The 14,827-nt window shown below is 43.2% G+C and overlaps 1 protein-coding gene across 2 annotated transcripts in view; it reads right to left on the bottom strand.

Moving 5' to 3' along the window:
• SMG1 (SMG1 nonsense mediated mRNA decay associated PI3K related kinase) overlaps positions 1–14,827 on the bottom strand; it is a 233,206-nt gene that overhangs the window by 51,142 nt on the left and 167,237 nt on the right. For both annotated transcript variants that reach the window (XM_040356901.1, XM_040356902.1), the window contains exons 47-49: positions 13,843–14,015; positions 7,600–7,879; positions 4,284–4,556 (exon numbers count right to left, since the gene is read on the bottom strand). In XM_040356901.1, the coding sequence (XP_040212835.1) occupies positions 4,284–4,556; positions 7,600–7,879; positions 13,843–14,015 (726 nt within the window). The remainder of the gene's footprint in view (positions 1–4,283; positions 4,557–7,599; positions 7,880–13,842; positions 14,016–14,827) is intronic.

The raw sequence follows: 14,827 nt of genomic DNA, 5'->3' as shown, positions 1-14,827 counted from the left end.
AGCCAGACCATTAATACCCATGTATGCAAGACAGGATGTAACCCTGCGAAGCAGACCTGGACAAGCTGCAAGGGACCCTGGGTCCTCTACTATCACATCTGCTGTCCCTGCACAGTGAGGTCGTATGGGCTATGCCGGAGCAATTAGGCCAGCTTCTGTTCTCTGATGTTGCATGGAAGCCACGAAAGTCGCGGCACTGGGGGGAGAGAACACATAAACCAGCGACAACTGGTCCCCCAGGATCACTAACACATCTGTCCCGCATGCGGGTGGATCCCTTGTCCTTGACACAAAGCTGTTCAATTTCTTGTTGAACCTGGCCGTCAATACCTTTTATGTACAGGGTACCGTTTCTGTGACCTTTGGTCAGAAAAAAAAAAAAAAAAATCGGGGTGTAGAGGTCAATCTCCCGGACACAATTGTTGACGGATCCAGCGAATCGCCTGCCAATTCTGCATTCCATGAAATGACGATTGTCAATAGGCCAGGCACAAGCTCCTCCTTGGTAAACAAAGTAAACCACTAGAGATGCATTGTCAGATTGTATTCTGACAGAACAACCCTGTAACCTAAATGTTCAGGCCCTTAAGCCAGATGCTCCATCCGTAGCTCTAGAAAGCCGACAGAGAAGGCTCACTTGGAGCTTGACCACCTCCCCTGGGCCGTGGTCTCTTCCAGGCCTGGCCTCCATCCCTAGAGGTCAGCCCTCGCAGCCGCCACCTCCCAGGTAACGGGTATGAAGGATCTTCCCTTCTGCCAATCATTTAGTTGAGAACCATCAACTGAAATTCCAGCATATCCCTGGGACCAGACTCCTTGAATAATGCTGGGTTAGGATCCACTTGTTCCAGGCCGACAGAATAATGTTTATATCAGCCTTAAATAAAACTGAGCATAGGGAACGGTCTTGAATGAAGCCGGCATATTCCCTAGCACCTTAAGCAAAAGGTAAAACGTAAGGAACCGTTTCTTGCCGTGAACACAGACCAGCTTTCTCATAGCGATGATCTTGTCTGAGGCCAAAAACTCTCCCCTTTGGGCTGTGTCCCAAACATTCCAAGCTTCTTGTCAATGAAAGAATGTCCCTCTAGACTGGGATCCTAACCCAGGGGTTCCAGATACTTAACCATGCTGGACTCCCCTAGGCTCAGCCATGCTACTGACTGATCCGTCAGCAGGAGTTTGCCTTGGTATGCCATTACTGCTATACCCTGGGCCTTTAGACCTGCTAGAGGCGGGCCCTAGCACCCTATTAACCCAGGCACGGTGGCTAACCCAAGGGGCAAGACCACCAACTGGAGACAGTGCTGTTCCCCTGCGAAATGCAGACAACCTCTGCAGAGCAAATGGCTCCCCATATGTGCATGTGGCAGCTTTAAAGCCACATGCCTCTATGGAAGCGTGTGATCATGGAAGCATGAATTCATACAAATATGTTTTCTGCAAAAACATAAAAAAAAAAAAGGGGGGCGTGCTGTATACACGCATACATATAACATGTGAGCTATGAACAAGCATCTTGCAAGCAAGTATGCGCTCTGAACGTGTTTAGCAGCATTGTGCAACATGTACCCCTGCAGACACGTATTCCTATGTAAGCCCAAGGAATCCTGTATAATTAAGGAAACCCAATTATCATGCCTCATAAAGCAACCATGCAAAATCTAGGCAAACATCCTTATGCGATTCAGCATTCTTCATGCGATCAAACATTTTAAAGCGGAGGTTCACCCACAGCTTACAGATTTTCCCCTTAGATTCCTGCTCGTTTTTTGTCTAGGGGAATCGGCTATTTGTTTTAAAATATGATCCGTACTTACCCGTTTACGAGATGCATCTTCTCCGCCGCTTCCGGGTATGGGCTGCGGGACTGGGCGTTCCTTCTTGATTGACAGTCTTCCGAGAGGCTTCCGACGGTCGCATCCATCGCGTCACGATTTTCCGAAAGAAGCCGAACGTCTGTGCGCAGGCGCAGTGTAGAGCCGCACCGACGTTCGGCTTCTTTCGGCTACGAGTGACGCGATAGATGCGACCTACGAGTGACGCAATAGACCAGCTCACCATCTCTGTGAAACAAGCCTCTCTATGTGATCCAGTATCCCTGGGTAATCAAGGACTCGGTTTATCAGGCAACCATGTGTGATCCAGCTTCTTTATGCATTCAAGCATTTTATGCGATCTTAGGCATTTCTGTGGAAACAAGCCTCTGCGCGACCAAATATCCTTGGGTAATCAAGGACTCGGGTTATCAGGTAACCATGTGTGATCCCGCATCCTTACGCACTCAAGCATCTTTATGCGATTTTAGGCACTTTGATGTGATTAATCATCCTTATGTGACCATGTAAATCATACAAACAAAAACATGCATCTTTATGTGATCAACAATAAAACATGCTCTGTTACTTGTTTTTACCCCACATGCATTTTGAACATTCCAAACTCATTTCATGCAAACTGGTAAAGAGGCAGTTATGCTCTGCAGATGTGTGTCTCCGCAAACCTGCGACGTTAGCAATGTGCACCAGCAACTGTGCATTTGGTTAGCCTGAAGCCAACACCAGGATGAGGACCTTATGGAGATGGGCTCTGGCCGCCTAGGCTGAGGGAAGTTTATATGCAGCTTGAATCTCTGAAACCAGAGCTTGTGGGGCATCTGATAGCTTCTCCTCTTTAAGCTGCACCTGTAACCTGCCTTCTGCTGCAACCAGAGCTTGTGGGGCATCGGATAGCTTCTCCTCTTTAAGCTGCACCTGTTACCTGCCTTCTGACAGTGAACCTTCATCCTCCGGTCTTTCAATCCCCTGGTTTGAGGATTTAGAGCAGGGAAAGGGGCACGGTGGACCCAGACTACGAGGGACCCCCCCATCGTGGCAGAGCCTGAAGCGGAGGAAGTGAGCCACACAATAGACCAGCTAACCTTGAGCTTCCGTTCCTGGAAAGCAGAACACCAGGCATGTCTTTTTACTGCCTTCAGTGCGGAAAACAGATAAGACATGCAGCTACTCATGGAAGACAATCCTTTGCATAGGACTTAGGGGTACCAACCCCCTCAAGGGGAGATCTATGGGTACTACAGCCATCCTGTCTCAACAGACAGTGGTTTCTTTTGCCTAGGCACACATGCATTACAGGCAACACCCAACAGCCCCTTATGGAAGGCGTCCTGTCGGACCAAGTCCCGCAGGTACTTCCCCTTACCTTCCACGCCGCAGGGTTTGCCAAAAGCAGAAGACCCAATCTTCACCCTTCACCGTGGCTATTGTCTAGGACCTTCAGGGACCGGGGTTCATGGGCAGGATCACCACTCCCCTGGACCTATATAGCATCCTGGCAGCAAAAAAACATTTGGTCCTTGGTAAGGCACAAAGTACTGGAACCCAGGATCCAGCCCTCCGCAGAGGCATTATAGGCTAAACCTCGTTCTTCGTACCGAGGCCCGGGTACCATCCCACTTTGGCTATGAAGCACCTTGGACGGATCCGGATTCTATGGAGGTTTTTTAAATCCAGCATGGATCCCTCCAGTGGAGCTCCTCAGAGCACATGTTCACCTGTGACCAACACTGGTGAAAAAACTGAGGTGCTCCCAGTATGGGAGGGGTTATATAGGGAGGGAACTTCCTGTTCTAATTGATTACACCAGTGTCCAGCACTTGAAGGTGGAACATATAACCCACTTAGTAAGTACTAGACTCTGTGTCCCGTGATGTACGATAAAGAAACTGGCAGTTTTTTTGTGTTTCTTCCATTTGCAAATAAATCGCACCAACTGTAGTCACCCTCTCACCAATGGTCTTGTAGCCCATTCCAGCCTTGCGTATGTTTATAATCTTGTCCCCGACATCCTTGGACAGCTCTTTGTCTCGGCCATGGTAGAGAGATTGTGTCTTTTATACAGGTAACAAGCTGAGATTAGGAGCAAACCCTTTAAGAGTGTTTTCCAAATCTCAGCTCATTACCTGTATAGAAGAGACCTGGGAGCCAGAAATCTTGCTGATTGATAAAGGCAACAAATATTTCACTCATTAAAATGCAAATCAATTTATAACTTTTTTGAAATTAGTTTTTTTGGATATTTTTGTTATTCTGTCGCTGTTGAAATAAACCTACCAAAAAAAAAAATGATAGACTGATCATTTCTTTGTCAGTGGGAAATTGTACAAAATCAGCAGGGGATCAAATACTTTTTTCCCTTAGTGTAGCACAAATTACACTTTTGCAACTTCCTAAAAACCAAAAGGTTAAACTGAGAAATGTTTACATCTGTATTATTTTCCATACCTTGTGAGAGCGCAGAGCGCAGATACGACCACACTAGCCAGACTCAGTGAACCCTCTTCATCATTTTCATGCAGAAAAACTTTAATACAGCGCTCAATTTCTTTTAGTTGCTCTTCACAAACTGGAACTGTTGCCACCTCCTGTTTCAGTCGTTCTACTTGCCTCAAAAGCCTGTTATTTGTATCAGCATAATAGCGCTGCAGGGCCAACTCAGTGGCAGAAAGGAACTGACAGACAGCTTGGGGGGGCTGAGGAGCATATTGCAATTCATACCTGTAACAAATAATGATGTGATCAAGACTTGCCTGTTTGGCCACAAACTTAATCTAAATGCTTTTGTACAGTGAATATAAAAAGTCTACACACTCCTGTTAAAATGTCAGGTTTCTGTGATCTAAAAAAAAAAAAAATACAAAAAGGATAAATTTCAGAACTTTTTCCAACTTTAATGTGACCTATAAAACTGTACAACTCGAATGAAAACCAAACTGAAATCTTTTTTGGGGGAGGTAAACATAAAAAAATAAAATAATGTGGTTGTTCAGAATTAAACAATCACATTCAAACTCATGTTAAAAAAAGGAGTCAGTACACACCTGCCATCATATAACGTGCCCGATAAACGCCAAATAAAGTTCAGCTGTTCTGGTAGGCCTTTCCTGACATTTTCTTAGTCGCATCCTACAGCAAAAGCCATGGCCCGCGGAGAGCTTCCAAAGCATCAGAGGCAGGGCTCAAGTCCTGCAGAAACGCGTGGGAATGGAGTCCCTGCACTTTTTTCACAGCAGGAAAGCAGTTGCTTTTGCAGGACTAGAGCAGCCGAGCCAATTCTTCACTAAGCGACGACGCCCAGCTGGAGTCAGAAGTTCTTTCTAAATCCTGCGATAACTCGCGGCAGACCTCCGCAATGTCTCCTGGGAACAATGACGAAAACTCCCAGGAGACATTGCGGCATCGAGGAAGTGACAGAATACCAGCACACTACCTGATGAATCCATATACAGGAAGCGGCCAGTAACACAGGATTACTAAGGTACAGTGAATCGAAAAAAAGAAAAAAAACTATGCAGTTTAGTAGTTATGCATATGAGCGCATCATTTTTTATTTTTTTTTGGTGGGGGGGAGTGGATCTTGGGTGGGAGTTCCCACACTTTTTTCCCCAGGACTTGACCTCTGATCAGAGGGATCTCATTGTTAAAAAATATCAGTGAGGAGAAGGGTACAAAATAATTTCCAAGGCATTAGATATACCATGGAACACAATGAAGACAGTCATCAAGTGGAGAAAATATGGCACAACAGCGTGTGCCCTCCAAAATTGATGAAGACAAGAAGAAAACTGGTCAGGGAGGCTGCAGAGAGGCCTACAGCAAGAATAAAGGAGCTGCAGGAATATCTGGCAAGTACTGGCTGTGTGGTACATGTGACAACAATCTCCCATTTTCATTATATGTCTGGGCTATGGGGTAGAGTGGCAAGACGGAAGCCTTTTCTTACTAAGAAAAACATCCAAGCCTGGCTAAATTTTGCAGAAACACATCTGAAGTCTGCGAAAAGCATGTGGGAAAATGTGTTATGGTCTGATGAAACCAAGGTTGAACTTTATGGCTATAATTCTATAAGATATGTTTGGCGCAAAAATACTGCACTTCACCAAAAGAACACCATACCCACAGTGAAGCATGGTGGTGGCAGCACCATGCTTTGGGGCGGTTTTTCTTCAGCTGGAACAGGGGCCTTAGTCAAGGTAGAGGCAATTATGAACAGTTCCAAATACCATCATCACGCTGCTATGCGAGATACAGTCACCAACACTTGAAGGAAGGCCCCATCGAGTTCCAAATACCAGTCAATATTGTCTCAAAACCTTCAGGCTTCTGCTACAAAGCCGAACATGAAGAGGAACTTCATCTTTCAGCAGGACAACCCAAAGCATACATCCAAATTAGAAATGGCTTCACCAGAAGATTAAAGTTTTGAAATGGCTCAGCCAGAGCCCAGACCTGAATCGGACTGAAAATCTGTGGGGTGATCTGAAGATGCGATGCCCTCACAATCTGACAGATTTGGAGTGTTTTTGGAACGAAGAGTGGGCAAATATTGCCAAGTGAAGATGTGCCATGCTGATTGATTCATACCCTAAAAGACTGAGTGCTGTAATAAAACAAAAAGGTGCTTTAAGGGTGTGCACACTTGCAACCATATTATTTTAGTTTTTTTTTTGTTTTACTTCCCTCCATCCTAAAAGATTTCAGTTTGTTTTTCACCTCAGTTTATAGGTCACTTAAAAAAGGTGGAAAAAGTTCTGAATTTACCTATTTTTGTATTTATTTATTTTTTTTACATGACTGAAACCGGACATTTTAAACAGGGGTGTGTAGACATTTTATAACCACGGTAGATGGGCAAATGCAGCATGCATTTAGTTTGCATTTGAGATTGACTTGAAAATCTGACTTCAGACTAGTGCGATCTCAGACATTGCATGTAATTTGCATACAGTTGTATGGCTAAACTAGCATTGATTTGCACAGAAAAAAAGAGCAGGGACTTGTTTTTTCCCGAACTTGGAATTGGATCGCATGGGTAGACCACCTATGTGATACGATTCCTGGACAAATCCAGTTCACACTGCGATCTGTGAACCGTTCATGTATTGACACCCGCAGAGGGCAGTGTGAACTGCCTGCGGGAGAGAAGCAATGCGGGAACCGACGCTGTAACCGTGCTGGTACCAGCATCGCACTAGTCTGAACCTAGGCTCAAGTTTACATTTACTTGAGAAAATCAGTTCAATTCTAATTTATTCTAAATAGTTATTGCCTCTACAACAATGATTCATGCATTCCTTTTTCTAGATGATTTTAAAAAATGGGCACCTGTTTACAGTCTAATAAGACCGTATTCATCAAACTATGGCGCAAATACATACACTGGCTCCATTACCTACACAGCAGCTCTCTTAGGCTCCATTCACATCTATGCGACACAACGCCCGACACCGGACGCTTCTGCCGCTAGAGGGGAGAATTCCCATGGCTGTCTATGGAGATGGTTCACATCTCATAGACGCCGAACGCCTGTAAAAAAGTCCCGGACCCTTTTTTTCAGGCGACATTGGCGTTCGCCCATTGACAGCAATGGGAAGAATCTGAAAAAAAAAAAAAAAAAGATACACACTCGCAGCAAAATACGCCACGTACGCCATACGCCGCTGTCGCATAGATGTGAATGCAGCCTTAGGCTGATCAAAGATGGATAGAAAAAAAAAACTTGACAGCCTTGTTGTACAGAAGTCTTTAAACCTTTACTTACTTTGTATATATTTCCTGACAGTGCTCCATGGTCATGTCGCATATAAGTTCCTCCATCCAGGTCTTCCACTGCTCCATTCTGTGTTTTTGGAACACTGATTTGGGGTACAAAAGCGCTACAGTTGCGTAGTTGTGAAGATTTTCCAAGCAGCCCCGAAGCACAGAGCGTCTCTGTTGTAGCAAGGTTCCCATCTCTGCCTCGTATTGCTCACACTGTGTGATGAGATGTGCCTGGCCAGCATTTTGTAGGAAAGCTGTGGCAGGTACATAGCTGGGAGGACCTGTTGAGCGAAAGAGTAAAGTCATTAAAGTAACACATAGGCAGAATTTTAAGCTTACATATGCACTTCAGTAGATCAGAAAATAGCATCTTATTTGGTGCATCATTAAAGAGTTCACCAAAAACTAACATTTACATTTTGGATGGATTGAATGTTTTTGTTAACTGCAGCAGAAACATCATGGCACAACACTCCTCTACCTACTTGGTGATATTATAATGGAAGCCTCAATTATGCTACTTAACTGTTATCTTATTTTACAATGTGGAGTGAAATGCTGTAAAGTAGATTTACTACTGAAATTGGCAAGCTGTACATAAAGGCATGGAATGATTCAACTAACGTTTTTGGTGGACTGATTCTTTAACCACTTAAGCCCCGGACCAATATGCAGCCTAAAGACCCAAGGTGTTTTTACAGTTCGGGACTGCGTCGCTTTAACAGACAATTGCGCGGTCGTGCGACGTGGCTCCCAAACAAAATTGGCGTCCTTTTTTCCCCACAAATAGAGCTTTCTTTTGGTGGTATTTGATCACATCTGCGGTTTTTAGTTTTTGCGCTATAAACAAAAATAGAGCGACAATTTTGAAAAAAAAGCAATATTTTTTACTTTTTGCTGTAATAAATATCCCCCAAAAACATATATAAAAACATTTTTTTTCCTCAGTTTAGGCCGATACGTATTCTTCTACCTATTTTTAGTAAAAAAAATCGCAATAAGCGTTTATCGATTGGTTTGCGCAAAATTTATAGTGTTTACAAAATAGGGGATAGTTTTATTGCATTTTTATTATTTTTTTTTTTTTACTACTAATGGCGGCGATCAGCAATTTTTTTCGTGACTGCGACATTATGGCGGACACTTCGGACAATTTTGACACATTTTTGGGACCATTGTCATTTTCACAGCAAAAAATGCATTTAAATTGCATTCTTTATTGTGAAAATGACAGTTGCAGTTTGGGAGTTAACCACAGGTGGCGCTGTAGGAGTTAGGGTGCACCTAGTATGTGTTTACAACTGTTTGGGGGTGTGGCTGTAGGAATGACGTCATCGATCGTGTCTTCCCTATAAAGGGAATGACGCGATCGATGCGCCGCCATAGTGAAGGACGGGGAAGCCGTGTTTACACACGGCTCTCCCCGTTCTTCAGCTCCGGGGAGCGATCGCGACGGAGCGGCTATAAACAAATAGCCGCGCCGTGGTCCCGGATCGCTCCCCGAGCGGACCCGACCTCCGCATGTAGCGGGGGGGGTCCCGATCGGACCCCCCACCCGCTAATAGGCGAGGACGTACGTGTACGCCCATGTGCCTGTACGTGCCATATTGTGGACGTATATGTACATGCGGGGGTCGGGAACTGGTTAAGTAAACAAAGTGACTGTACGGTGTAAAGGTACTCTAGGACAGCAGTTTTCAACCCTGTCCCTCAAGTACCTCCAACAGGCCATGTTTTGGGAATTTCTCTTATAAATATATAAAAATAGCTTTCCAAAATACCAAGCCATTGACTGATTTAGAGCAACCGTGCAAGATAAAGGAAAACCTGCAAACATTACCCGTTAGGGGTACTTGAGGACAGGGTTGAGAACCACTGCTCAAGGACACACTGGAGTTTATTTGCTAAAGCTGGAGAGAGCAGAATCAGGCTCACTCTTGCACAGAAACCAATATGCTCCCAGGTTTTATTGCCAAACTTAATTGAACAAGCTGCAGTTAGAAGCCAATTGGTTTCTATTCAGAAGTGAGCCCGATTTTTTGCATGCTCCAGTTTTAGTAAATAAACCCCACTATGCAGCAATAGTTTAACTGCAACTCGTTTTTGCAAAAATAGCATTTTGTGCAAAACATTTTTTAAGTAGGCCCTATATGCACACATGCATTTTTAAAAAGCTGTTATAATAAAAAAATAAACAAAAAAAAAAAAAAAAACAGGCTATATTCTACAGGTCAAAAGAGTGTCATTTTGTTTTAAAAGAGAATTTATAGTGGTTTTGGGTCCATTTAATTGTACCTTTTAAATAAAAAATGTGCAGAGTGGCAAAGAAATTCAAACCGTGTATAAGCCAAAACAAACACTATACAAAGTACACCAATTTTTTCTTTCACCTAGGTGAATTATTAGTGCCCATTCACACCTGAGCGTTTTGTCGCCTGAAGCGCGACGCTCCAAAACGCTAGAGGGGAAAAAATACATTATTCGCGCGAATGGGGCAGTTTGGGCGTTTTTGAGCGTTTGGATTTCCCATAGAAAGTAATGGAAACGCTTGATTCAAGCGACTAGCGCAACAACGAGCGTTTGCTACGGATTTAATCAATAGAACATTTCACCCAGGCAGAAGATAAAAAAAATCTACCAACATAGCAACAAGTTACATAGTTACATAGTTAGTCAGGTTGAAAAAAGACACAAGTCCATCCAGTTCAACCACAAAAAAATAAAAAATAAAAAAATAAATAAAAAAAACACAGTAAAATCCTATACACCCAACTCCATACCCACAGTTGATCCAGAGGAAGGCAAAAAAACCCTAGCAGAGCATGATCCAATTTGCTACAGCAGGGGAAAAAATTCCTTCCTGATCCCCCGAGAGGCAATCGGATTTACCCTGGATCAACTTTACCTACAAATCTTAGTACTCAGTTATATTCTGTACATTTAGGAAAGAATCCAGGCCTTTCTTAAAGCAATCTACTGAGCTGGCCAGAACCACCTCTGGAGGGAGTCTGTTCCACATTTTCACAGCTCTTACTGTGAAAAAACCTTTCCGTATTTGGAGGTGAAATTTCTTTTCCTCTAGACGTAAAGAGTGCCCCCTTGTCCTCAGTGTTGACCGTAAAGTGAATAACTCAACACCAAGTTCACTGTATGGACCTCTTATATATTTGTACATGTTGATCATATCCCCCCTTATTCTCCTCTTCTCAAGAGTGAATAAATTCAGTTCCTCTAATCTTTCCTCATAGCCGAGCTCCTCCATGCCTCTTATCAGTTTGGTTGCCCTTCTCTGCACTTTCTCCAGTTCTCCGATATCCTTTTTGAGAACTGGTGCCCAAAACTGAACTGCATATTCCAGATGAGGTCTTACTAATGATTTGTACAGGGGCAAAATTATATCTCTGTCTCTGGAGTCCATACCTCTCTTAATACAAGAAAGGACTTTGCTCGCTTTGGAACAAGTGATGAAAATATGATAATTTTTCCTATTGGCTAAAATAAAAAACGTTGAAGTACAAAAACGTCGGACGACGCTGTATGCAAACGCGCAAATACACATGAATACGCGCGACCAAACACTGGAAAAAAACGCTGGAAAAAACTACCAAATATGTTACGCTCAGGTGTGAATGCAGCCTTAGAGTCCACTGTGTATATTTAAAGCTGCGCAGTGGGATTGGTCCCGCCCCCATCTGTCAGGTCATCACGCTAGGAGGGGAATCAAAATCAAAGGAGCGATATTTGCAAATACACTTTAGATTTGGTCTATTTTTGCCACTTTACATGAGGAAACAAGTTGGGTGTCATCCTCTGGTGAGCAGTTATTTCACATGGGTGGTGAAGGTGGAAGCGTGCTTGGAGAAACAAGCATTTACTAAACAATGTGGAGATACCTCTCTGAAGCACTTAAGAGCACTGTACAAGTAAATTCAGTCACCGCTGCTATGAGTGGCCATTGATCACTGAAAGAATTAATGCAGACACATGACCCTTCTGGGGGCTTAAGGCTAAATGTCGCTAGGACTGGTGAAAGGACAGGATGCCATGTTGAACTTCCAGTGACCAGTATGAGAGCGAAAACGCCAAATTTAAACACAGCTGCTCCTCATTCACACCTGAGACTTGTTAACACTAACGAGTCGCATGACACCAGGGAAGGGAAAATTGATAAATCGGCACAATTTGGAAATTTTCAGTTAGGGGTGTACCCATTTTTGTTGCCAGCGGTTTAGACATTAATGGATGTGTTATTTCGCTGGTGTCCTCGGGGAACCACACCCAAAGCTTGCAGCATAGACGATGTAAGGCCAGCCTGTAACATTACCTTTCGCACTGGATTCTGCATTTGGCTTCCACCCATGTTATATTACTGCAGTGTAGTTAGCTGCTCTACGGGCCTAGGGCATTGCCAATCCAAATCCCATTATTTCTAGTCCCTGAAAACCCTCTGAAGTGTGTGAAGCAAGGAATTTCAGCCTAGTGGTATCTTCCCTAGGAAGCTTCCCATACCCTGGTGTCCCAAGTCTAGGAGTAGTATGCAGCACTTCAAAATGGTCTGCCACAGCCGAAGAAAATAATGTGTGCCACTTTTCCATCCCAAGACACATTTTGGTGGAACTCTTTAGACCTATTTTGGCACACAATGGTCCCTTCTGTCTCTAAATTTCCCTCTTCAGTAGGAGTTGCATTGCTCTCCCACTTGTACCGAGGCACCATCTTGAGCATATTACTATAAAAAAACTGCTGACAGGCACACTACTCTTTTTCCGTTTGTGGCTCAGGTCTCTGCATCAATCTTCAGCATGTTATCCAGCAGCCTCAGTCGTGGGATACAGGATGGGTGCAGCCCTTTTGCTCTGTAGCATGATTAAATTGATTAAAGTTGTGAGTACCCCATGGGGGGATCTCCTCACCCTCATAGTGGATGTCGGGCAGAAGGAAGATGGGACAAGGGGGCAGTTCAGCATACGCTGCGCAAAAAGCCAGGATAAAGTTAGTCAGGTTTTCTCTTAAAACTGGACCTGTCTCCACATCTTGGAGTCTACTATCATTCCCTCTGGTAGTTATTGCTCCTCCTTAGAGAGTAATTTTTGGTCTTAATGGCAGACCTGATGGGGAGGGTTTCTGCTGTCTCATGGACTGATGTACTATCCTGCTTCACAGTTGCTGGGTTTTACAACTTGGCTGTTGAAATCCAAGTCCTAAAAGATCAGTTCGCTCCTAGACTGCTTAAAGCTAGGAAATAGACCACTTGTAGGATCCATCATCACACTTGGAAGTGTGAATCGCAGTAGTTTCATCCTGGATGATACTCTGTAAAAAAAATAATTACTGACACCGGCCACTGCCCTACTGACCGACACCAGACAATTTTAAGATAGGCAGTGTTTATTTTATTTACAAAAACATTTGTTTTAATTATATTTTTGTAAGTTTTCTTTACCATTTAGTTAGGCCCTGCTAGTTAATTGGTTAGAGAGAAAAAAAATAAGTAAAAATCTTCACCCATCACATCATGAATACCCTGATATGGGGCTATCAGGGACATATCTCCCCTTAGGGGGATAACTGCCCTGGACCTGCATACTAGGTATCCTAGTTACCTTACAGGCTATCCCAGATCTTAAGCAGCCGGGTCCGGGTACTGTCCCCTCTGGGATCACAGCGGAGGGTGACCAATCCAGGCAAAGTCCTTACTTTTCTTCAGCAGAGGGGTATGGGACAGACAGTGAATTCAAACACCCATAGAAGAAAACTTCTTCAGAGACATCACAGGCACATCCATCACCTAAGCAGACTAACATAAAACTGAGGCAACGCTGTGCAGGGAAGGATTACGCCTGGGCAGGAGGCCTTTTTCTGGCCAGTGTCCATTCGCCTGTAGATGGCAGCATAAACCAAGTAATGAGAAGAAATCCTTTGGTCATGTGATGTACAATTACGAGCTTAGGCTTCACTTGGTGGCTCAAAAACAGAAAGCAATCATAGTATGCACAATTTTTTTTTTTACCAGGCTGAATAGAACTGCATAATGAACAAAACTGCTATACAGTCCCTTAAAATGTTCAAGAAGATAACATATGCAAACCAATTTCAAATTAAATATGCTTTACTATTTTGTACACCGTTATCCTAGAAGAACACAGTCCTGCTCGTACAACACTTAAATTACAAAGAAGATTAGCAGTGTTGGTGCATGATTTTGACATGTTAACAAGTAAAAAAAAAAAAAAAAATTAAATACCCAAATCCATCTGGCTGCTTATTTCTTGAAGCAGGCCTGCCAGTTTAGTGGCCTCCAGATTGTTGAAGGCAGTTTGATACTGTGTGATCCACTGCTCAAATTCATTCAGCTTCACTTGGATGGCTTCCTGGACTGCCCTCTGCTGCGTCTGAAGCTGGGTGTGCTCTGAATATCTAAAATTAACACAGCAATAAATATTCAAAGAATACAACATAAGTATCAGAGTTATAAAAGCAGCCTTTGCATATATTGGGCAAAAAAAGCAACACATAACATTAGAAAGGCTATTCATTTCTAGGTGTGGTCAATACCTAGAGTGACATCCCTGCTGAAGAAAAAATGAAATGGAGGTTTTCCACATTCCTTTTAAGATTTTTTTATTTAAATATGTAAGGGTTTAAATTACTTTAATATGCAGTAAAAGATTGAAAGGCTAGTATTTAAAATACAAAAATACTAGTCTGGAATAACCCCTACTGATCCCAGGATGCCGCAGTTTGATGGAAAAGTAATATCAAGAGCACAATCACAGAGACAGGGGGTGGGAGGTCCTGTGTTCCTGAAAAAATGCATTTTATGTTATGTACAAAAATCCTATTTTCTTTAGCATTCTTTGAAACCCACAGGAATTCACTCCAAATAAAGGGTGGGCAACAGCTACAAAACCACTAGCAGACTCTCAAAAACAGACCAGAGGACTGCCCACTGCTTAAACAGCGGCCTGCTGGACCTTGCATCCGAAGCTAGGATCAGAAAAGTGGTAATAAATCCACTTGAACGTTCTTACTTTACATCATTTCATCACACCTACCTAAAACATTTGTACAGTAGTCTACAGGTGAAACTCGAAAAATTAGATTGTGCAAAAGGTCATTTATGTCACTAATGCAACTTAAAAGGTGAAACTAATATGAGAGATAGACTCATTACATACAAAGAAAGATAGTTCAAGCCGTCATTTGTCATAATTGTGATAATGGCTTAC

This window comes from Rana temporaria, chromosome 6 (assembly GCF_905171775.1).
Source record: "Rana temporaria chromosome 6, aRanTem1.1, whole genome shotgun sequence".
NCBI lineage: Eukaryota > Metazoa > Chordata > Amphibia > Anura > Ranidae > Rana > Rana temporaria.
The sequence above is the reverse complement of the archived record's forward strand: the minus strand, read 5'-3'. Positions and strand labels throughout refer to the sequence as shown.